The sequence below is a fragment of the Xenopus tropicalis genome, chromosome 2, assembly GCF_000004195.4.
Source record: "Xenopus tropicalis strain Nigerian chromosome 2, UCB_Xtro_10.0, whole genome shotgun sequence".
Lineage (NCBI taxonomy): Eukaryota > Metazoa > Chordata > Amphibia > Anura > Pipidae > Xenopus > Xenopus tropicalis.
Window position 1 is genome coordinate 160,044,908 of NC_030678.2, and position 24,338 is coordinate 160,069,245.

The following is a 24,338-nucleotide window of genomic DNA, read 5'->3' on the forward strand; positions in this document are numbered from 1 at the left end:
GCGTATTTATACAAAGAATGGCCATGACCTACTGGTCCATTGGTTGCTAAAAGGAACTGAGTCGGATAAAGAGGTTTAGAGTTCTCCAGGTATTTCTCTTCTCCGAACAGATGCAGAATAAAACACTGTTTAATATTCCTCTCTGCTGCTATAAAACATAACAATATATATTTCCATAAAGTGGAATCGGCCAAGCTATGAAGATAATTTTGCCATATATATATAGCTGAAATCATGACCTCATCAGATTCCCTGCCAGTTCACTCCCTCCTTGTACTTTAATTCCACCACGGAGGGTTGTGAATCATATTGCACAGGGAGGTGGGAAGAGCAGGCTCTGAGAAGGGATTGATACCCTCTGTTACCTAAAGGCTGAGGCATTCTGTCTCACTAGTTCAGGTAATTCCATCATGGGGATTCTCTCTATATATATTTTAGTATATATTCAACCTTTTTTTTCTAGAAGAAATTGTCATGGGATTGCATTGATTGCATCTGTCTACATAATTCTGTCTTATTCCACATAGCTATTTACTGCATTTAAGGGTACTGGGTACATGAATGAGGCATGCTGGGTCAGTGCATAATAATAGGCCTCTGAGAGAGAACACACCTCTATTATAGCTCTGTTCATGGAGCTGAATGATAAGCATACAGGAATAGTTACACTGGGGGTTGTCTGGGAAAGGAATGGATATAATAGGGTTACTATTGCAATAATAATAGACTAGAAAAGTAACAAACAGTATGTATTTTGATATAAATAGTTTAAAATCTGGTAGCAGAACAATGTGGCTTTATTTGCTCTTAAATATAGAATGCCTGTACAGGTGCCCACACTGCTGCGATGGATGAAATGCATTCAAACTGCTGGATTGGAATAGCTGCATCATGCATGCTGGTGGGATGGATACACTGCATGCATGGTGCTGGGGTAGATAAATTGCATGCACGGTGCTGGGGTAGATAAATTGCATGCACGGTGCTGGGGTAGATAAATTGCATGCACGGTGCTGGGGTAGATAAATTGCATGCACGGTGCTGGGGTAGATAAATTGCATGCACGGTGCTGGGGTAGATAGAATGCATGCACGGTGCTGGGGTAGATAAATTGCATGCACGGTGCTGGGGTAGATAAATTGCATGCACGGTGCTGGGGTAGATAAATTGCATGCACGGTGCTGGGGTAGATAAATTGCATGCACGGTGCTGGGGTAGATAAATTGCATGCACAGTGCTGGGGTAGATAGAATGCATGCACAGTGCTGGGGTAGATAAATTGCATGCACAATGCTGGGGTAGATAAATTGCATGCACAGTGGTGGAATGGATTAGTAGCATGCACAGTGCTGGGGTAGATAAATTGCATGCACAGTGCCGGGGTAGATAAATTGCATGCACAGTGCCGGGGTAGATAAATTGCACACAATGGTGGAATAGATTAATAGAATGCACAGTGCTGAAATGAATAAATTACTTATATATAATGCTGGAATGGATTAGCTGCATAGACAGTGCTGGGATGGAGTAATAGCATGCTTATTGCTGTGATGGATTAGTACCATGCACAGTGCTGGAATGGATTAGCTGCATAGACAGTGCTGGGATGGAGTAATAGCATGCTTATTGCTGTGATGGATTAGTACCATGCACAGTGCTGGAATGGATTAGCTGCAGTTCTGAGATGGATTAGCAACATGGACAGTGCAGGGAGGGATAATTCCTGTGCATAGTGCTAGGAAGTTAATATACCAATGTCTTCATATTAAAAACTAACATGGATACAAGGTGAGGCTTTGTCCCCACTGATAAGCACTATACAAATAGTGTTCCGTACTTCTGCTTTACTTGGATCAGTACAGATCTGAACTAAAGGTAGTGAGGGTGAGATTTAATTATTTTAATTATTGTAGACCAACCAAACCATGTAATAAACCCATGTACATCAGGAATGTCCTACCTTTGACTCTCTAGCTGTTTTGGCTGCTCTCAAATTCCTTAAACAGTTTGCTTGGCATGAATGCTTCTAAAAATGGGATATTTCATTTGTACTTGCACCAATGACATTTTCTGGCTAAGGGGTCTGTGGGCAAATCCCCTGCCCTCTCTGCTTTTAGCTGGAATCAAACTTAGAGAGCAGGCAGTCATATTTACAAAATTCATATTGTGGTGCAATTTTTTAATACAGTACTTAGAATATAGGGCAGGATGAGTTGACAGTGGCTTATAAACTACTGTATATTAAGAGTAATGTAATTCTCAAATCATAAACATGCTTATGCTTATACTGTTTGGAAGAGGGAGTGCCATGGTACTGATATTGTGCATGCAATTATAGCACATTCTATAGTAGCCATAATGCAGTGCATGTACCCTGTATATAATACTGTATATCCCAACCAATAGCTTGTGTGCAACATGTTGCTCATCACTCACGCTGATGCTGCTCCCAGTGGCCCTAAAATAAGTGCTTATTTTTTACATTCCTGGCTTGAGAGCAACCTTTGTAGGAATAAAGACACGTAGATTAGTTTATCACAGCCCCTATTTTTCATCTCCAAGGGATGTTTTCATGCTTGCTTGTTTCCCAATAAGTTTATACATTTGAGTGTGGCTCATGAGGGGTAAAAGGTTTGGGGACCCTGGTATATAGCATGCAGAGCATGGAATCTTAACCTTCGAGTCAGTCCTTGCTTACTCTTGAGTACCTGTCCTCCTCCTTCCACTCCAGACTTTCCATTCTCTTGGCTGCCAAGTTTAAGATAGGATAGACTGAGAGCATTCGTTTTAGGCTTCCAGTCTCTGGGAGACCCCCATCGCTAAAAAAGAATTTCATTCCATCAAGGATACACCACTTGAGCTTGGGAATGCCTATCTCTGCATTGTTTCATAGGTGGATGTTAATAAGGGCTTGGAAAAGCCTCCCCCGGCAGCACCAATGACTTTCCTACAACAAACAGGATGGACATGAAGTTGCTGCTGAATTTATGCTGTTGTGTGTTCTACACTGTATTTATCTTGTCATGTGTTTTGGGTTATTTTATATATATATATATATATATATATATATATATATATATGGTGCTACATTGGTATTTCTAATGGTATTTCTTCTCGCTTATAAGCTCCAGTTAGTACGACCAGTGCCATAAGAATACATAAGAGTTTGAGGGCTGACTTATAATAAACCTCATCACCTTTTAAGCAAAGGGACTTTAATGTTCTTCACACTCAACTGTTGTAGAATTATGTCTCTCAGAGCTTCCACAACATTTGTGAGGCAATCTCTAGTCAGTGCATTTATTAGGCTGTAAGGCCTTCAGAAGTTGTAGTCAGGATGGATGGTCAGGATGAAAGTTACTGGCACTTTTGGCCAATCAGTGGTGTTTGAGACTTTTGACACCACTAATGTATATCTAACCCAAAACTTATTTTTTAAAGGGGAACTCCACCCAAACACAACTTAAGCTTTTTAAGAGTAAACATAATTCAATCAACTTTATAATATACATCAATTTAATATATATGCAGCTTTTTCATGATTTTTAATGTAATAATGGAACTAAGCCCCTGTACCCCTGCTGATCTGGCTGACTACTTTGAGACATTTTAAAAAATGTAACAGTAGTCGCCTGTCCTCAGCCTGCCTTCAGCCTGCCTTCAGCCTGCATCCTCCCAATCCCACAATTGCCTGCAGACGTGATGTCAGTAAGGAATGAAACATCACAGTGCAATGCATTGTGGGTTATGTAGTCCCTGCATGCTGTCTGTGAGCTGTGGAGAAGTTGTTACGATTCGCAACATCAATGTTTTAGTCCCTCCTCCCCTGCCAGGAATTCAAATGATGCAGAAAGAGAAGAACTGATTTGCAGCTGGATTTCAGCATATAAAAATGGTATTTATTCCTACTGTTTGAAGGAACAGATTACAGGGATAGGTATATTAGAGGTTTCTGTGTTGTGTGGGGCTCTTTAACAAATTTTGGTTCATAAGGCAGAGTTTACCTTTATCAACTCATTGCCCATCTGGTTTTATAAACCAGGTTTTTTAGGGACTGTTACAATTCACAGTAGCCTTACAGAGCTTTTGTTAGAATTAAACCATCATCATAGAGACAATAAACTGTTGTATGTATCTTTAAAGACATTAGAATTGTAAGAAGTACCGGTAGACATATTCAGTTGATATGCTTGCAATGGAATTTCCTAACAATCCATCTTTCGTTCCTGTAGGAGACTGACCAGACTGAAAGACACTGCAGTGGATTTCTAGGTGTCTTGGCGCTCACCACATCCTAACACTTGAAAATGGAGCGGTCCACACAAGAGCTCTTCCTCAACTTCATGATCGTGCTGATCACCGTGCTGCTCATGTGGCTTCTTGTAAAATCTTACCAAGAATAAAAGGAGAAAAAGACTTGATCAAGCATTTGATTTGATGTAGGCAACCGTGATATTAGCCCCTTCAATGCTGAAGCCTTCAGCACTGAAGGGGCTTTGTACATAACCCAACGGCACTGACGCAATTTTTTTTTTACATATCAACAATAGTGTTCCGCAGTAGTGTTCCGCTCATGACCTGAATTCGAAGCCAATGAGATTTGCTTTCTCATTTAGAACATGACATCCAAGATGCTTTCTGCTGAAAAGGTCTCAAACGTTTATATGGAACCTCTCAACTTTCTGGGCAGTCACACGCTTGTTTCCTAGAAATCTGTAGTCAATCTGTAATCTGAAAATCTGTCAATTGTCTTGGCAAAAAACACACGTTAAAGCAAATTGGGACACAATAAATAAGATGTCGGCTGAATAAAAGGATCTAATGTTCAGACTTGAAAGTGTTTTTCATTGTTTTGATTTCACTAGATAAAGTAACATATAGAACATGGCCATTTCACTCACCTTTATATTGAGAAGATCAGATTCCTAAAGGGGATCTGTCAATAAATAATTCCAAATTCTTTTCTATCGGGTTAGTCAAGTATAATTAACTTCACTTACACTATATAAATTATTTCAATCTTTTTTTCTTTAGTCTTGGAATTACACACAGGTGGGTGTGGAATGGGAGGAGCAGGTAGTGCTTGTATTGCATGCTGGGCCCCTCCAAAGAATTTAATAGAAACACAATACTTACATAATATCTTGTGTGTGCAAGGATAGCCTTCATTCAGGATAGTTTGGGATTTGGCTGAAACCAAACATTTATAGGAAATGTAATCACCGGTAATGGCTGGGCAGTGAATAGAAAGTGCTATATATTAGGGATAGGGGAAATAGAAAAGGAGCAGGGGATTGAACCCAAGTGGTGGAGAAGAATGAGAGGGCTCATGCCTTATGGGTTAACCTTTTCACGGATAGAGGCAACAGGTAGATCATTTATAGGAGTGCCGTCGGCTCGTGTAGAGGCTCAGATCCTGTTGCAAACAGAAAGGGCTTCAAGGCTGATGCAAGCTTTATTAATGGGGGGTATTAATTATACAGACATTGATTAGAAAAATAATACTTCCAGCCCAGTGAACGGTAAGAATTTTATTAATGTTCTGCCAGATGCTCCTTTTAGAACCCATAAATGTTAGAATAAGGGGGGGCATTTACTAAAGTTCATATTTCTTTTCTTTCACAATTTGTATTTTTTGTGCAAAAAAAATATGAATTTTGGTAGGAAGAAATCGTACTTTTTCAACATTTATTATGCGTGAAAAATCAAAAAGTAAAACCACATCATCTAAAACCTTTCAAAGGTGATGTAGATGTCAATGAGCAGCTGTCCTGTTTCCAGTTGGAAAATTTTCTTATGCTTCATGGTAGTGGAAGTTTTCAGATTTTTTGGATGCTTCATTCATTGAAAAATGTGAAATCACAACCAAAAAGTTTTTAAATATACCAGTATTAAAAAGATGTGGGTTGGGAATGCAGCTCCATTAAAAAGTGGAGATATCTTGGTTACAAGGAATGCGCTAATCTGTTTTTTTTTTCAGTTAATAGAGCTTCTCCAGAAAAATCCTGCATTGAAACTGATTTTTTTATATTAGCCATATTATTCATTCCCAGGGTGATATCCCCCCCACCTCCCAGCAGCCGATCAGCAGAACAATGGGAAGGGAGCAAGATAGCAGCTCCCAGTAGGTATCAGAATAGCACTCAATAGTAAGAAATCCAAGTCCGGCTTGGGACTCCTCCAGTTACATGGGAGTAGGAGAAACAATAGGTTAGCTGAAAGCAGTTCTAATGTGTAGCGCTGGCTCCTTCTGAAAGCTCAGACTCAGGCACAATGCACTGAGATGGCGCCTACACACCAATATTACAGCTAAAAAAGGTTGAACTTAATAGATGTCTTTTTTTTTAACCTTATTTACTATGTTACTGTATTTTATGACAGGATTCAGATTTGATGAGTGGTGCTGGCTGAACTGAATTTACACCACCAGTATCACATGACTTTAAAGTATTTGTTAACTGCATTTCACTGGGGAGTGCAAAAATATTTGATACCCCCCCAGTAAAAGAGATTGCTAAGTTTTTTGCCCAGGCTGGTGCTTCTTTTGGGAGAAAACCTCGCTAAGTGCATCCCTATTAAAGGAACAGTAACACCAAAAAATGAAAGTGTATAAAAATAATTAATATATAATGTGCTGCTGCTCTGCACTGGTAAAAGTTGTGAGTTTGCTTCATAAACACTACTACAGTTTATATAAATACCCAGCTGTGTAGCCATGGGGGCAGCCATTTAAATTGAAAAAAGGAGAAAAGGCACAGGTTACTAAGCAGATAACAGATAAGTAGCATAGATTCCCATTGTATTCTACACAGTTATCTGTTATCTTCTTATGTAACCTGTGCCTTTTCTCCTTTTTTCAATTTAAATGGCTGCCCCCATGGCAACACAACAGCTATTTCTGTTAACTACAGTAGTCTTTCTGAAGCAAACACACAACTTTTACCAGTGCAGGGCAACAGTACATTATATTTTAATTATTTTAAAACATTTTTATTTTTTAGTGTTACTGTTCCTTTAAAAATGTATTACATCTACATGGTCTCCATGCACTGAGTGCTTGTGGGGACGTTTGCACATTCCCCACTTATTATTTTCCTTGTTCCTGTGCTTTAAAGTTGGTGAAATGAAATGTAACTGTGTATTAAAACTGGCAAATTTGATTGCCAGTTTTGATTCCTACAGTAATTGTCTCTTACTTTTTGCTTACCAAATTAAATATATATGTCAACTTTTGCTTTCAGGTATAGTGGTATAAGGCCGGCCATAGGGTAAATAGAGGTTTGTGCAAAACGGTACTTCTTGTGCTTAATCTCTTTCCCAAAGTGTATACTAGTAGTGTTATACAAATAGAAATACATACAAGTAGTGCTATATAAGTAACTGTAAGTAAAAAATACATATTTTCCAAACTCACAGGGTGATATCTGTACAAATGCACAGCAGCAGCAGATTCCTTCTGTCATCCAAAACTAAAGGCACACTTGCTCTAAATCTCCTTGTTCTCTCTAGATCAGTGGAGTGCAGATTCTTTACTGATGAAGGCAGGCAGGGATATGATATTTGGAGTGCTGGACAGCACATAAGATATGGTCAGCCCTGACTTCATAAGCATGCCATGGATCCTCTGACATTTGTTCACTGCCCAAATAGCTTCAAATTAAAATGCCCATCTGCCATCAAGTGTTGTATTGTCCTTTAGGCACTGCCTTAATAATGGCTCTTTCCCTAACTGTATGTACTTCTAAGTTACTTGTGTATACATTGTCACTGAGATACCTAATGTTAGTATCTACTGTACTCAGCAAGTCCTTGGAAGTCCTTGGCAAGTCGTTTAAGTGTCAGATTAATAATTTCATTTTTCTAGTATGTATGGCTATATATATTTTTTGCTACTATATGCACCATCTCCCCCTACTATACCTGCTATCCCACAGCCCCAGTCCCTTCCCAGAGGCTATTATCCCACTGCTACTATAGGCACTATCTCTCCTTACTATACCTGCTATCCCACAGCCCCAGTCCCTTCCCAGAGGCTATTATCCCACTGCTACTATAGGCACCATCTCTCCCTAACTATACCTGCTATTCCCACAGCCCCCGTCCCTTCCAGAGGCTATATCCCCACCACTGCCTACTATAGGCACCATCTCCCCTACTTAATACCTGCTATCCACGCCCCAGGTCCCTTCCCAGGAGGCTATTCATCCCCACACTGCTTCACCTATAGGCACCATCTTCTCCCCTACTATACCTGCTATCCCACAGCCCCAGGTCCCTTCCCAGAGGCTATTATTCCCCCCACTGCTACTATACAGCACCATTATCTCCCTTACTTACCTTGCTATCCACAGGCCCCAGGTCCGCCTTCCCACGAGGTCTTATTATCCCCACACTTGTACTGATAGGCACATCTCTCCCTACTATTAACCTGCTATCCCACAGCCAGTCCTTCCAAGAGGCTATTATCCCCCCACTGATTACTATAGGCACCATTCTCCTACTTACCCTGCTATCCCACAGCCACAGTCCCTTCCCAGAGGCTATTATCCCCCCACTGCTACTATTGGCACCATCTCTCCCTACTATTCCTGCTCTCCCACAGCCATAAATGCTTTCCTGAACTTGTCCCCTACCTAAAATTGCTACTCTGCAAAATCATCTCTCGGTGCATGTATGGATGGTGAAAGATCTGGGGATGTCTACAAAAAGGGAATTCTAAAACATTGCCCTGACATATGAGTGAAGGTGGTTTCCCCCACAGAAGTTTAAGTAACTCTCATGTGCATCCAACCTGTCATCCAGTTTTCAGGAAGCACAACTGGTGGGAAATGTATCATATTATAATGTTAATACTAGGATGCCTCAGCAAGGGCCAAATTAATACTTTTACAATTACCTTGGGAACAAAATTATCCCCAGTGGGCTCAGATAACCTATTATCCGAAAACCCATTATCCAGAAAGCTCTGAATTACAAAAAGGCCATCTCCCATAGACTCCATTTTAATCAAATAATTTACATTTTTAAAAATGAGTTCCTTTCTCTCTGTAATAATAAAACAGTACCTGTACTTGATCCCAACTAAGATATAATTACCCCTTATTGGGGGCAGAACAGCCCTATTGGGTTTATTTCATGGTTAAATGATTCCCTTTTCTCTGTAATAATAAAACAGTACCTGTACTTGATCCCAACTAAGATATAATTACCCCTTATTGGGGCAGAACAGCCCTATTGGGTTTATTTAATGGTTAAATGATTCCCTTTTCTCTGTAATAATAAAACAGTACCTGTACTTGATCCCAACTAAGATATAATTACCCCTTATTGGGGGCAGAACAGCCCTATTGGGTTTATTTCATGGTTAAATGATTCCCTTTTCTCTAATAATAAAACAGTACCTGTACATGATCCCAACTAAGATATAATTACCCCTTATTGGGGGCAGAACAGCCCTATTGGGTTTATTTAATGGTTAAATGATTCCCTTTTCTCTGTAATAATAAAACAGTACCTGTACTTGATCCCAATAAACATATAATGAATCCTTATTGGAGGCAAAACAATCCTATTGCTGTTTAAATAATTTTTTAACAGATTTAAGTTATCGAGATCTGAATCATGAAATGACCACTAATGCAGAAAACCCCAGGTCCAAGCTTTCTGGTTAACAGGTCCCATACCGGTATAAGGTGAAAGTGGGGGAAGGGGCTCACGGGGGACCCAGAGGGAATGTGGGGGTCCCTAAGGTAGCAGCCCGTTAGGCCTTGTGCACCCCAGTCAAATAGGCAAAGTGTACAATAATATATATATTTAAAGTAGCATAAACAGCCAACGTAACGTTTCGGTCCCCATCGGGACCTTTCTCAGGGCATGAGAAAGGTCCCGATGGGGACCGAAACGTTACGTCGGCTGTTTATGCTACTTTGAATATATGTTTTGATTTTTCACAAGAAATCCCGGAGTTGCTGGTCTTTTTTATACTATTGGAACCCTTTACCGAGCACCCGAGGTATGTTATGTAGCGGTGTGCCATCCTTTGTGTATATATATATATATTTATATATTTATCTCATGTACTTGAAAGAATAAACATTATTTCCCCGTATCAGAACAACAGAAAAGGATTTCCCCATCATCCATGGAACTGGCCAAAGAGCAAGTCTAGTGAGCAGAGAATAGAAACATGAACTGCACTCAGGAAAATCCCTATTGGCAGCCACGGGCAGCATTTGGGAAAGCAGAGCAGTAAGCTGACAAGAGATAAAGCCCAATCCAGTTTGTATTGCACATCTGACACAAGTGTGCACCAAAATGCATGCCTTTCCGATATACTGTCTCTGACATCATAACCAATTAACTCAATGCCCTCCTCCCTCCAACTATTTTAGTTCTAACACAGGGATTAGAATTCCACAGCCTCGGCAGAGCCTTTGCGGGAAGGGAACAATAACCACCTCTCATCTCCAAACCTCCAAAGCCCAACAGGCAAGGCACAGGTAACACAGCTTCTCTCCTTTCCCATTATCTGCCTGGGAGTCCTTGGCATATCTATTCTGCCTACAATATCTCTCCTGAAGATGCAGCACAGTATTAAGAAGGTTTAATTGAATTGTTCTTTTTGGGGGTCCCTTCGGTTCTAGGGGTAGGAGAGCCCGTCACAGCAGCTTTGGTCTTGGGACCCAGGGAGTGCAACTCCCGGTAGCTTTTGGCTGTCGGAGAGATACCGGAGATTGTAGTTTAAACAAGATTTGAGGGCCGGCCAGGGTTTCAGCGCTGCTATATTACATGGTGACAGATTCAGCTGTGATGGGTTTTTTGCCCTTTGTGCATATTAATTAGCAGTTCATTTACAAGGATGCAATGTTCCAGTAATCTTTCTTCACAGTTTTTTCCATAAATTCTTGACTTCTACAACTCTCAAAGATGGATTTGACCAGTATTATTGTACTGAAAGCAGGGGCACTTTCTCTTACAGGGGTTGTTCACCTTCAGAATAACTTTTAGTTAGTGACAAAGACCTTGTTATTCTAAGACAATTTGCAATTGGTTTAGATTTTTTTTATTTTTTGTGCTTTTGCAGTTTTTTAGCTTTTTGTTCAGCAGCTTTCCTGTTTGAAATTTTAGCAGCTATCTGGTTGCTAGGGTCTTCTTTACCTGAGCAACGAGGCAGTTGGTTGATTGAGAGACTGGTATCGTAACGTAAAGTAATGTAAAGTAACAAAAGCAATAATTGTAAAATCACAGAGCAATAGTTTTTTGGCTGTGGGGTCAGTGACCCCCATTTGAAAACCGGAAACATGTAGCAGAGGAAGGCAAATAATTCAAAAACTATAACAAGTAAACAATAAAGACCAGTTGCAAGGAAGTTGCTAGGAATAGGACATACTATAACATACAGAAAGTTAATTTAAAGGCAAACCACACAATGGTTTCAGTGGACTTCCAGGAGTTTTAATTGAACACCTGTATAAGTGAAGTAGATTGGCTTATTGTAGGGTGCTGAGAAAGCATAACTGGCAGCTAATGCCTGCAGTAGTCTATACAGGGGTGAGTCTTTAGAGGAGGTAACAGGTAAGCTACCCCAGTGTAGTAACAAGTGGTGACCAATTGCATATTAGCTTTCATGATTCTGTGTACAATACTCTGATTTGTTGCTGTGGGTAACTGCACTGGGAAATATGTACATAGGTTAGTAATTGAGTCTCATTGTAAGCAAACACATATCTCTTAGTTATAACCAAAACTATAGAAATGTTCTTACATTCTGAGAAGCAGACACTAAAGATTTGCTTTACCTGTCTATTACGGGGGTAGAGCAAGAGATGCAACCTGGGGGGACTGGGAGGGAGGGGTCATGACAAATTCACTCACAAGAACTTAACCTTGATTCAAATAACAGGAGGCCAAATGTTCTCCAATAATATATGGACATGTGGTATACTCCTAAAGTATTCAGTGGGTGAATATAAAGGTAATGTTGCCCACATTCTACTATTGCTTCCTGTGTAACCCTAATACACAAAGATACATCATAATCTAACTTTTATATCTAAAGCCGGTACCAGTAGTTAATTCCCATTCTATGGAGCCGGATCTAAAGACTTTACCCAAGGTGTTTGCAGAAATTTAATTGACTTTTGATTAAAGCTGATATATATAAGATAAATATAATTTCTTTAACGCCTCCTGACATCAATATCTGGAGGAAAACACATTATTGGTTTGAAAAGAGATTTATAATTGGTTAGATCTGAATTTTAGTCCAACAAAATGAGTAAGACAAAAAGCCAAATTCAAGCCAGTGCTCATTAGTAGGAAGCCACAATAATGGGTATGTCCAAAGAATACAATGAAATGATACAAACTCAGCATATTCCTATTGGGTCATTGACAGACCAACCTTGGATATAAAACCATATAATTTGCCAGAACATATTTCTGTAGCTGTTAAAGCAATCAGCAGCTTTTATTGAAATTATTTTATTTATATTCCATGTAAAGTTATGTTTATACGGGATATTTGCCTCTGTTACTGTCAGATCAGATACAGATGTTTCCAAAATACACCACATTTGGTGCAATGCACTTTAGATATCCACTGTAATTTGCAGCTATGAAACTTGCTATCTAGAATGCTCCAGACCTGGGGTTTTACAGACAAGAGATCTTTCTGTAATTGGATCTCCCTACCTTAAGGCTAAAAACATTTAAACATGAAATAAACCCAATAGGGCTGTTCTGCCTCCAATAAGGGGTAATTATATCTTAGTTGGGATCAAGTACAGGAACTGTTTTATTATTACAGAGAAAAGGGAATCATTTAACCATGAAATAAACCCAATAGGACTGTTCTGCCCCCAATAAGGGGTAATTATATCTTAGTTGGGATCAAGTACAGGTACTGTTTTATTATTACAGAGAAAAGGGAATCATTTAACCATGAAATAAACCCAATAGGGCTGTTCTGCCCCCAATAAGGGGTAATTATATCTTAGTTGGGATCAAGTACAGGAACTGTTTTATTATTACAGAGAAAAGGGAATCATTTAACCATGAAATAAACCCAATAGGACTGTTCTGCCCCCAATAAGGGGTAATTATATCTTAGTTGGGATCAAGTACAGGTACTGTTTTATTATTACAGAGAAAAGGGAATCATTTAACCATGAAATAAACCCAATAGGACTGTTCTGCCCCCAATAAGGGGTAATTATATCTTAGTTGGGATCAAGTACAGGTACTGTTTTATTATTACAGAGAAAAGGGAATCATTTAACCATTAAATAAACCCAATAGGGCTGTTCTGCCCCCAATAAGGGGTAATTATATCTTAGTTGGGATCAAGTACAGGTACTGTTTTATTATTACAGAGAAAAGGGAATCATTTAACCATGAAATAAACCCAATAGGGCTGTTCTGCCCCCAATAAGGGGTAATTATATCTTATAGCAATTGTTCTGTGGAAACAAGTAGGGTGTCAGTAAGTGCTGATATCTTCCTGGCTTTGAAACAGTTTAGGGTGAAGACACACAGAGCTACTAGTAGCAGTTACTTGTCACGTCTGCTAAAACAGACAATGCTGATCATTTACTGATAATTGTCTCCACGTGTGTTTTAGCAGAGGCAATTCTCAGTATCATCTATGGCGGGGGATTTTCTGGAGCTTAGTAGTCATAACAAGTAGCTGCTACTAAGTAGCTCTGTGTGTCTTCACCCTTAGATACCCCTGGTGGGCTTCTATAACTAAAAAATATGCCTAACACACACAAAGCTAAGAATTCACTTTAATGAAAATGCATTTAATCAGATATAAACATTGGTCCCAGTGACTTTGTTTCACCCAAATCAAAGTATTTTAAAGAAGAAGCACCCCCCAACAGTGGAGTGCATTGTAGTTAGATACAGAGCACCCTCAGCATTAGCTAAGGGTAAGTGCTCCTGCAGGATGATTGGCCCATTGGCAGGAATGCAGCCAGTCTGCTAATAAAGAAGACAGCCCGTAGCCCTGGAAGATAACAAAGGTCCCGGCTTGGCTTTAAGCTTCCCAAGGCTAATATTACACATGGTTAAACAGCGTATAATATGTGGAATTATGGGTGACCTTTCTTTTATTTCTGTTGGATTACTGCCGCATTTGCTGGGATACCGCTGTCCCTCTAAATGGGCTCATTGCTGAACAGGGATGGAATTCTGTTTGCAGGGATATAATGGCGCCCCCAACTTCTCACATCACAGTAGAACGGTACCAAATGGATCAGGCAAGTGTTTGAAGTAAACTTAGTTTTGTTCAGATGGACAAGTTATATTGGGTACCAGCGGTTGGCTTAAGTTTCTACATCGATGCATTTTTGCATTCCACCAGCCGTATTTATAATACATTGCTTTATAAATGGAATACACAATGTGTATTTTTATTAATTGCTATTATTATAACCCCTACAACTAAAAAAGAAAGTAGATTCTGCCCTGAATGGTAACTTATTGCAACAACCAGACTTCCTTGTATTCACATTACTGCAGTTGATTGATCATAGTTCACTGCTGATGGTTATGGAGTAAAATGACACCAGTTATAGGAATTCTGCCATTGACTGAGCCGCTTAAAAATGTTTTCCCTGGTGCCCAGAGGTGAACAAAGTTTGTCTTTAAGTACAGAGCAGCTGCATTATTGAGAGCACTCCCTGTCTGAGCAGAGATGGATGTCTCAGGGGCTCGGGCACGATGACAGAAGTACTTGTGCTAATGTTGGGATTACTTGTGCTCTGACACGGAAGCCACTGAAACATGCGATTTCATGGGACCCATTAAGTGACCCTTGAGCACTCCTGCCCTAATGCACATAAAACATGCCCTGGTGCAGTGTAAACTTACCCCCCACACTCTCTAGTGCTTATAAAAATGCATGGGCAGCATAATGACAACACTGCTCTGTGAATACCATCCATCCTAGGGGAAGGGATCCAGGATGCAACCTGATTATGGATACCAATCGAATGCAGAATTTGCGCCAGGAGAAAGTGGTCAAACATATCAAATACAGCAGAAAGGTTGAGGAGTATTAGTATAGAGAGGTGAACTTTGGCTTTGGTACCTGAATATCATGTGTAACTCTGTTTCAGTAGCATTGGCGTAAATATATACAGTGCTGGATTTGTTATCAGGGCACCCCGAGGCTGCCCCCAGTCTCACCCCCCCATGCGCTTGTGCATTTGCGCTTCCATTTAAACTCACATACGGAACAGTGGGGAGAGGTCCCCATTGCTCCGTATGTGAGCACAATTTCAGTGCGGCTTGGACGGCATTCCACTCCTAAGTTTGTGCCGCCCTAGATGTGCCGCCACAGATCTGGGCCTGAATATATATACAGTAGACCCGTAGACGTGGGGTGGGGGCCCGGGCAGGGGGGCCTGGACTGCAGGTTCTCTTGTACCTTAGTCCCCCCCTCCCCAGCCCCTCTTCTACTCAAAATATAGAGGTTGTGGTCAGGGCCAGAAGGGGAGATGCAATGCGGTCAGGATGGGGGACGGGGGAGGACCCCAAGGGGCCCTCTCCAAAGATTTTTTTGCATGGGGGCCCAGTGCGACCAAGTTACACCGCTGCTCAGTAGAGTGTGCAGCAGAATTGCTGTGGGTCCAACATTATGATTATGAAACATGATTATTGGTGTGTAGGAAGTTAGCAACATGGGAGAACACAATACATTCTAGGATTTTAGAGGCAGGTTGTAGAAGGGAGACAGGACAAAAATTAGAGAGACAGGACGGGCCCAGGACGGGCCCAGAGGGAAGAAGGCATAGGGTTATGAGAGCAAGTGGTGAGCGGAGTTGACAAGAGAAGCCAAGAGACTTTCAGAGACAGGATGGAAAGAGATAAGACATGCAGAAGGGGCTGAGGAAGGAGGAGCTGGTTTGTGTTAGTAGAGGTGGGAATCTGATTGCGAATAGAATCTTCTTTGTTGTTCTGGGGAGTCCATAAGGTTGAGAATATTACACTTTACGTCACATACTAAGGGTAACTAAAAGGTGGACAACCTCTTTAAAGGAAAAATGCTTGTCAGTCAGGACTGCCTGCAATTTATTGGATACTTTCCTTTAAAAATACATGCTATGCCAGCTAATACTTACAGGGCAAAGCTTTATACTAGTGGTGTAAATGATTTATCCCATTGGAATTTAATGACAGTTCAGTGACTCAAAGCAGCCACTCAACAGAGCCACCATCAGAGACCTGCTTTTATCTTGTGCAAAAAGTTTGGGCCCACTTCTGATTTAAACAATTTGTTTTTTTTGACCCTCCATTAATGGAGCACCGCTTTACTTGTACCATCCATACCCCCCAATAAGTGCCCTGCCAATCAGATAGGTCTAGCGCTTCTCCTTCAGGTGGAAATATTACTAAAAGTGCCATATTGGGTAACGTATAGTTATTTTCAGCATTTGTAACAGGCATCCAACCTGCGGCACCTACTGCTAAAGGATTTTTTGTTGTTGACCTTGGCATTTCACTTAACATTATTAAAAAGGATATTTCGTGTGGCACTTTGATGGTCACGCCAGTGTATAAATAGAGGAGCAGCCGCCCTACTCTGATATCATATCACTTGTGTAAAGGAAAGATGATACAGCCCTTCTGTGTTCTGCTATCACAACACCCCCCCCAGACATGTGTAAGTCCCCTCACTCAGCCACTTAGCGAGAAGAACAATGCGCCGCTGGGTCAGCGCTCACTCATCACCATGCACAAGGCATCTGGGAAATACCGTAGGACGAGCAGCGAGGCTCCCGTGAGATAAAACAGCTGCACACACATCCTCCTACCCACGGCCAACTGATAGGGGCCCATACCTCTCTAATGGCTCTCACTGCAGCATTTGTGCCTTTAGGCTGATGCCACACCAGGCGTAGGGCTGATTTTTTCGGCAAGCGGAAAAACGCTTGCCGAAAATTCAGCCCTACGCCTGCTACTTGTGCCTGCACCCGAATGAATGGGATACGCTCGGGTGAAGGCACAAGTAGCCGATATACGCATGAAAACGCGTGAGAATGCAAAGTCTCGCGTTTTCATGCATATATCGGCTACATGTGCCTGCACCCGAGCGTATCCCATTCATTCGGGTGCAGGCACAAGTAGCAGGCGTAGGGCTGAATTTTCGGCAAGCGTTTTTCCGCTTGCCGAAAAAATCAGCCCTACGCCTGGTGTGGCATCAGCCTTACATCTCACTTTTGCATTTTATTTTTGTGTCTGGAACTGATACGGCTCCCATTAATTAGACACATTTCCGAATCTCAGCTTCCAGCATTCACCAACTACACTGCTGGGATTATGAGAAATGACCAAATAATTCTGTGACCCTATAAAGGCACACTATGCCAGCATAGCTGCCCTTTAAAGGCAAACTATACCCCAGAATGAATACTTGAAAACCAACAGATAGTTCATATTATGTTAAGTGACCTATTAAAGAATCTCGCCAAACTGGAATATATATATCAGTAAATATTGCCCTTTTACATCCTTTCCCTTGAGCTGCCATTTAGTGATGGGCTGGGCGCTCCCTCAGTGATCAGCTGACAGGAAATAATGCAGCTCTAACTGTAACAGGAAGTAGTGTGGGAGTAAAAGGCAGAACTTTGCCCATTAATTGGGCCTAGCATGTATGTGTGCCTTAGTTTGTTTGTGTGCAGCCAGAATCGTATGATCCCAGTACTTAAAATGGGAGTTTTCTATTTAGGATTACCCAATGGCACATACTACTAAAAGTATATTTATATGAAAATAGTTTATTTTGATGAAGCAGGGTCTTACATATGAGCTGTTTTGTGCAATTTATTTATTTTCATAGAGACCTACGTTGTTCGAGGTATAGTTTTCCTTTAAAGTAGATGTCAACTCTAAAACAACACTTTGCCCAATAAAAGAAAATATAACTCTAACTAACTTTCCAATATACATTCATTAAAATATAATAGTAGTTTTAAAGTTACTTTAATTGCCATTAAAAGCAGTCCTTTGTGCACTACTGGTTCTGACGTCTGAAACAAGTTATGGAAGTCAGCTTTCCCTCAGCCTAGACTCAGTTTCCCATGATGCTGTGCATTCTGTTTCACAGGTTTTTTTTAGCCAGATTACTTTCAATAGCAATTCCCCATACAGTCCATATACAGGAACTGTTATCTAGAATGCATGGGACCTGGGGTTTTTCAGATAAGGGATTGTTTCGTAATTTAGCTCACCATACATTACGTCTATAAAAAATAATTAAATAAACCCAATAGGATTGTTCTGCCCCCAATAAGAGGTAATTATATCTTAGTTGGGATCAAGTACAGATACTGTTTTATTATTACAGAGAAAAGGGAATCATTTAACCATTAAATAAACCCAATAGGGCTGTTCTGCCCCAATAAGGGGTAATTACATCTTAGTTGGGATCAAGTACAGGTACTGTTTTATTATTACAGAGAAAAGGGAATCATTTAACCATTAAATAAACCCAATAGGGCTGTTCTGCCTCCAATAAGGGGTAATTATATCTTAAGGTGGCCATACACGCACCGATATTATCGTACGAAACCTCGTTTCGTACGATAATCGGTGCGTGTATGGCATGTCAGCGAGCCGACCGATATCGCAGGAAGCTGCTGAAATCGGTCGGCTCGCCGATCGGCCAAGTTAGAAAATTTTGATCGGGCGCCATAGAAGGCGCCTGACCAAAATTCTCCCTTCAGAGCTGAATCGGCAGAAGGAGGTAGAAATCCTATTGTTTCTACCTCCTTACCTGCCGATTCAGCCCTGAATGGTGTGTGGCGGATCTGACGATGTTTCGTGCGACCGACGGTCGTACGAAACATCGTGAGATCGCCACGTGTATGGCCAGCTTAAGTTGGGATCAAGTACAGGTACTGTTTTATTATTACAGAGAAAAGGGAATCATTTAACCATGAAATAAACCCAATAGGACTGTTCTGCCCCCAATAAGGGGTAATTATATCTTAGTTGGGATCAAGTACAGGTACTGTTTTATTATTACAGAGAAAAGGGAATCATTTAACCATTAAATAAACCCAATAGGGCTGTTCTGCCCCAATAAGGGGTAATTATATCTTAGCTGGGATCAAGTACAGGTACTGTTTTATTATTAGAGAGAAAATGGAATCATTTAACCATGAAATAAACCCAATAGGGCTGTTCTGCCCCCAATAAGGGGTAATTATATCTTAGTTGGGATCAAGTACAGGTACTGTTTTATTATTACAGAGAAAAGGGAATCATTTAACCATGAAATAAACCCAATAGGGCTGTTCTGCCCCCAATAAGGGGTAATTATATCTTAGTTGGGATCAAGTACAGGTACTGTTTTATTATTACAGAGAAAAGGGAATCATTTAACCATGAAATAAACCCAATAGGGCTGTTCTGCCCCCAATAAGGGGTAATTATATCTTAGTTGGGATCAAGTACAGGTACTGTTTTATTATTTTGTATTATTATTATTATTTTACTTACAACATTTTAAAGAAATGTGAGTTATTTGTTACGAGTCTACCATAATTTGGACTTTCTGGATAACAGATTCCATACCTGTACAGCCAAGTAAAAATTTCACATTTTTTAATTCAACAACTAAGTTATAACGTGTTATATTAACAGAAAGCAGCAATTTCAGTGAGTAACCACCAAATATTCATAGCTATTGCGGTTTACATATAAGGGAGAGATATCAATTCATAGTGGGCTAGTTTCATTAATGTCCAAATCTTTCCAAAGATTCAGTTGTGGTTTTGCCGCTGTTGGGTTCTCCTGCTTGCTGCCCCAAGTGCCCAACTCTGTTAATATAAATATATATAAGTTATGCATTGTGTTTAAAATATACAAATTAATACAATTAGTAAAAACTACAAATGTGATTTGGGTGTTTTATCCCTTTCCATAAATCTACTGGCAGCTTCAAGGGCTGAACTTTACTGATGTATTTTTTCATCCACAACTAATACCTATTAGAACCAGCAAATGGTGGCCGAGGTGCCAAACAAAAGTGATTTTTAGCCCCATCTTCATGAACATTTATTCTGCTTTCAGATTTAAAGGGACCACCCAGCTGACTCTGAACTCTACTGAGAAAGATTCCTGTCCAGTAGCCCAAGGTCTGACTCTCCTTCTGCGGGATGGAGCGTTCAACACAGGAGCTGTTCCTCAACTTCATGGTTGTCTTGATCACTGTCCTCCTAATGTGGGTTATTGTCAAGTCTTATCAAAGCTAAAGAACGTCCCTACCGACATGGATGAAAGTTAGTGGGAGAGTCTCTGCAAGCACCGGAGAGTATTTTCTGCACGGTAGCAAGATGCTTACCTTCTCCAGGCTTGTAGGCCCTTGTGTCCTTCACCTGCACCATCAACATCAAGATCAACTTTTACCTGCTCGTCCTTTATTCTGTGTGCTCTGACAATTCCCTGTAATGCTATGTGTGTGAGGGTGTCTATGGATCAGTGAATGAGAGTTACTTTGATGATATTTAAATAGAAAAGCTATGTTTGTGAATAGTGAGTGAAGAATGGAACTTCTGTTTCATCACAAACTAACCATACGTGTAATGGTTTGATTGGAAGCAGAATGGAATCTTTTACGTCTCTGCAGATTCCGTGCTAATAAATATTTCTACTGAAATACTGATCCAATGTGTACTTTCTTAATTAATATGATAAGTAGCCATACCTTGCCAAATATACTGATTAAAATAAACACACAGTAAAGGAAACTTTATTCTTATTTATTGATATTTGGACTCATTTACAACGTGTGAGGCAATGTGCAAAGTGCCAAAAACAGGCACAAACCCTGCCCCATGATTAGTAAAGTCCCTGACTCCTTGACCAAGTAGGAAGTATGTGGGTCCCCTGCCTGAGTAAGGTCACTTCCTCCCATCAGTGACTGGGTGTGCCTGTGTGTGCCATACTCTGCCTGCCCTATGCCCCCTGTGTGTGCCATACTCTGCTTGCCCTATGTCCCCTGTGTGTGCCATACTCTGTCCTATGCTGCCTGTGTGTGCCATACTCTGCCAGCCCTATGCCCCGTGTGTGCCATACTTTGTCCTATACTGCCTGTGTGTGCCATACTCTGCCTGCTCTATGCCCCCTGTGTGTGCCACACTCTGCCTGCCCTATGCCCCCTGTGTGTGCCATACTCTGTCCTATGCTGCCTGTGTGTGCCATACTCTGCCTGCCCTATGCTGCTTGTGTGTGCCATACTCTGCCTGCCCTACCCTGCCTGTGTGTGCCATACTCTGCCTGCCCTATGCTGTCTGTGTGTGCCATACTCTACCTGCCCTATGCTGCTTGTGTGTGCCATACTCTGCCTGCCCTATGCTACCTGTGTGTGCCATACTCTGCCTGCCCTAATCAGCCTGTGTGTGCCATACTCTGCCTGCCCTATGCTGCCTGTGTTTGCCATACTCTGCCTGCCCTACCCTGCCTGTGTGTGCCATACTCTGCCTGCCCTATTCTGCCTGTGTGTGCCATTCTTTTTGCCTGCCCTACCCTGCCTGTGTGTACCATACTCTGCCTGCCCTATGCTACCTGTGTGTGCCATACTCTGACTGCCCTATTCTGCCTGTGTGTGCCATACTCTGCCTGCCCTACCCTGCCTGTGTGTGCCATACTCTGCCTGCCCTACCCTGCCTGTGTGTGCCATACTCTGCCTGCCCTATGCTGCCTGTGTGTGCCATGTTCTGTCTGCCCTATGCTGCCTGTATGTGCCATACTCTTGTATGCTGACACACACAGGCACACACAGTACACAGCACACCACCATTCACTATGTGTGTTACAAATGTACTCACAGTCCATAGTCCATGCAGCATTGCAGCAAATAAAACCAGAATCCTGCATAATTCCAGCCTGATCTCCATTTTCAAGACTATGAATCAGCCCCCCAACTTCTTAAGGCCTCATATGCAATATAAATGAGGCATCAGCAGGTAAAGCCTGAGCATACAATTCATATAAATTGGAGTATGCTGCCATCTAGTGGGAACATAATATTATTAACATTAACTTATTTATGTACAAATTACCAACATACTCTGCAGTGCTGCACAACAGAAGGTTGCATACAGCCAACATACAGATTATGGAATAACTATTACCAGCATAACTACAATTATACAATTTATACATTTTAAATATACAACTGTATTATATTTTTCTAATAATAGAAACAGAGGATCTGAGGGCTCAGTTGGGCTCCTCACTGATATCCAGTGCCATAGCTCATATAATAGCAATCATCTTCCCAAACATTCTGGATATCCCACAGCAAAGCAACTTCCCATTAAGCCACTGTCTAGTGAAATCCTTATTCCCTGCAGCTCTCTGTTTCCTTAGCTGTCTCCCAAGCAAAACCACTAAAAACACACAAAGAAAAATATACTTATTAACAATTATTATGATTTAAAATATGTGTTTCTTGCTTGGGGGCAATGTCTTTGCCAGGCACACACAGGGGGCATAGGTAATACAACATTTATTTACATTCTCTCAAACTGTGCCACTTTGTATTAGGAATGTGGAAAGAGAATATTGCATCTTGGGTACATATATGATTTTTTGACATTTTTTAATTTCCCACCCTACTATCAGTTCTCTCTATGTGCTTTACTGCTTCTCTGGCCTGTACCCAAAATGAAATAGAAATGTTACGCAGTTAACTCCACCTAAACACAACTTAGGCTTTTTGAAAAGTAAACATAATTACAAGCAATTTTGTAATAGATATTAATTAAAAAATATGCAGCCTTTCATGATTTCTCCATTATAATTTGTAACATCAGTGTTTTAGCCCCTCCTCCCCTGCCAGGATTTCAAATGATGAAGGAGGAGAAGAACTGTTTTGCAGCTGGATTTCAGCATATACAAATGGTATTTACTTATACATTTGGAAGGAACAGATTACAGTGAAAGATATATTAAGGATTTCTGTGTTGTGTGGGGCTCTTTAACAAATTTTGGTTTGGAAGTTTCCCTTTAATTGGGGTTTAAAAATACAAAAGTCCATTGAATGCAACCCCCTTCCAAAGCCCCCCAATAGTCTTTTCAAGATCCATATAACACATGGCAGATACCAGTGAGTCTCCCACGCGCTGTGTGCCTGCTTATTACTCTCAGTGTCGGTTCCCTACAGCACCGCTCTAGCACATTCAATTTCTGTGAAATACAATTAAAATGTGTCAAATTGTGTCCAGATAAAAGCAACAGTTTTCCTCTTATTACTCTGTTTGGTTGAATATAACAAGTTTCTAGTTATTTGCTGACATTGAGGTACCTGATACAATAAGTCAGACACTTGGGTGAGAGCTGTAATGTGTATTGAGCGCAGGTTAAAGTAGGTTATAGCAGATAGCGGGGGATCTAATTTCCCATCAAAAACATTAAAGAAGCAGAGCTGGCCCAGAGGGAGGTGAATGGAAATGGAGATAAGGAAGGTACCACCAACCTATTTAAATTCCTCTTCATATATACAAAATACCATTAGACCAAGGGGCTGATTTACTAACCCACGAATCCGACCCGAATTGGAAAAGTTCCGACTTGAAAGCGAATATTTTGCGACTTTTTCGTATGTTTTGCGATTTTTTCGGATTCTGTACGAATTTTTCGGATCCAATACGATTTTTGCGTAAAAACGCGAGTTTTTCGTATCCATTACGAAAGTTGCGTAAAAAGTTGCGCATTTTGCGTAGCGTTAAAACTTACGCGAAAAGTTGCGCATTTTTCGTAGCGTTAAAACTTAACGCTACGAAAAATGCGCAACTTTTCGCGTAAGTTTTAACGCTACGCAAAATGCGCAACTTTTTACGCAACTTTCGTAATGGATAGGAAAACTCGCGTTTTTACGCAAAAATCGTATTGGATCCGAAAAATTCGTAAAGAATCCGAAAAAATCGCAAAACATACGAAAAAATCGCAAAGTACCGATCATTACGAAAAAAACGCAATCGGACTCCATTCGACCCGTTCGTGGGTAAGTAAATCAGCCCCCAAGTGTTACCTATACAGGTATGGGATGCCTTATCCGGAATCCAGTTATCCAGAAAGTTTTACTGAATTACTGAAAGCCCATCTCCCATAGACTCCATTATAAGCAAATAATTCACATTTTTTAAAAATGATTCCCTTTTCTCTGTAATAATAAAACAGTGCCTGTACTTGATCCCAACTAAGATATAATTACCCCTTATTGGGGGCAGAACAGTCCTATTGGGTTTATTTCATGGTTAAATGATTCCCTTTTCTCTGTAACAATAAAACAGTACCTGTACTTGATCCCAACTAAGATATAA

General features: G+C 40.7%; 2 protein-coding genes across 2 annotated transcripts; both read left to right on the plus strand.

The window, feature by feature from the left end:
• The first annotated feature begins 291 nt into the window (after positions 1-291).
• Positions 292-4,405, plus strand: sln (sarcolipin). The gene is made up of 2 exons (XM_004912089.4): positions 292-399; positions 4,233-4,405. The coding sequence occupies exon 2, from the start codon at positions 4,308-4,310 to the stop codon at positions 4,401-4,403; it is 96 nt and encodes a 31-aa protein (XP_004912146.1). The 5' UTR covers positions 292-399; positions 4,233-4,307; the 3' UTR covers positions 4,404-4,405.
• Positions 4,406-10,405: 6,000 nt separating this feature from the next.
• LOC100492723 (sarcolipin) lies at positions 10,406-20,759 on the plus strand. Its single transcript, XM_012958324.2, has 2 exons — positions 10,406-10,499; positions 20,083-20,759. Exon 2 carries the CDS (start codon positions 20,169-20,171, stop codon positions 20,262-20,264), a length of 96 nt encoding a protein of 31 aa, XP_012813778.1. The 5' UTR covers positions 10,406-10,499; positions 20,083-20,168; the 3' UTR covers positions 20,265-20,759.
• Positions 20,760-24,338: the final 3,579 nt, after the last annotated feature.

Excerpts from the sequence above, each read along its gene's own strand:
- LOC100492723 (XM_012958324.2), top strand. The coding sequence starts at position 20,169 with ATGGAGCGTTCAACACAGGAGCTGTTCCTCAACTTCATGGTTGTCTTG.
- sln (XM_004912089.4), top strand. The coding sequence starts at position 4,308 with ATGGAGCGGTCCACACAAGAGCTCTTCCTCAACTTCATGATCGTGCTG.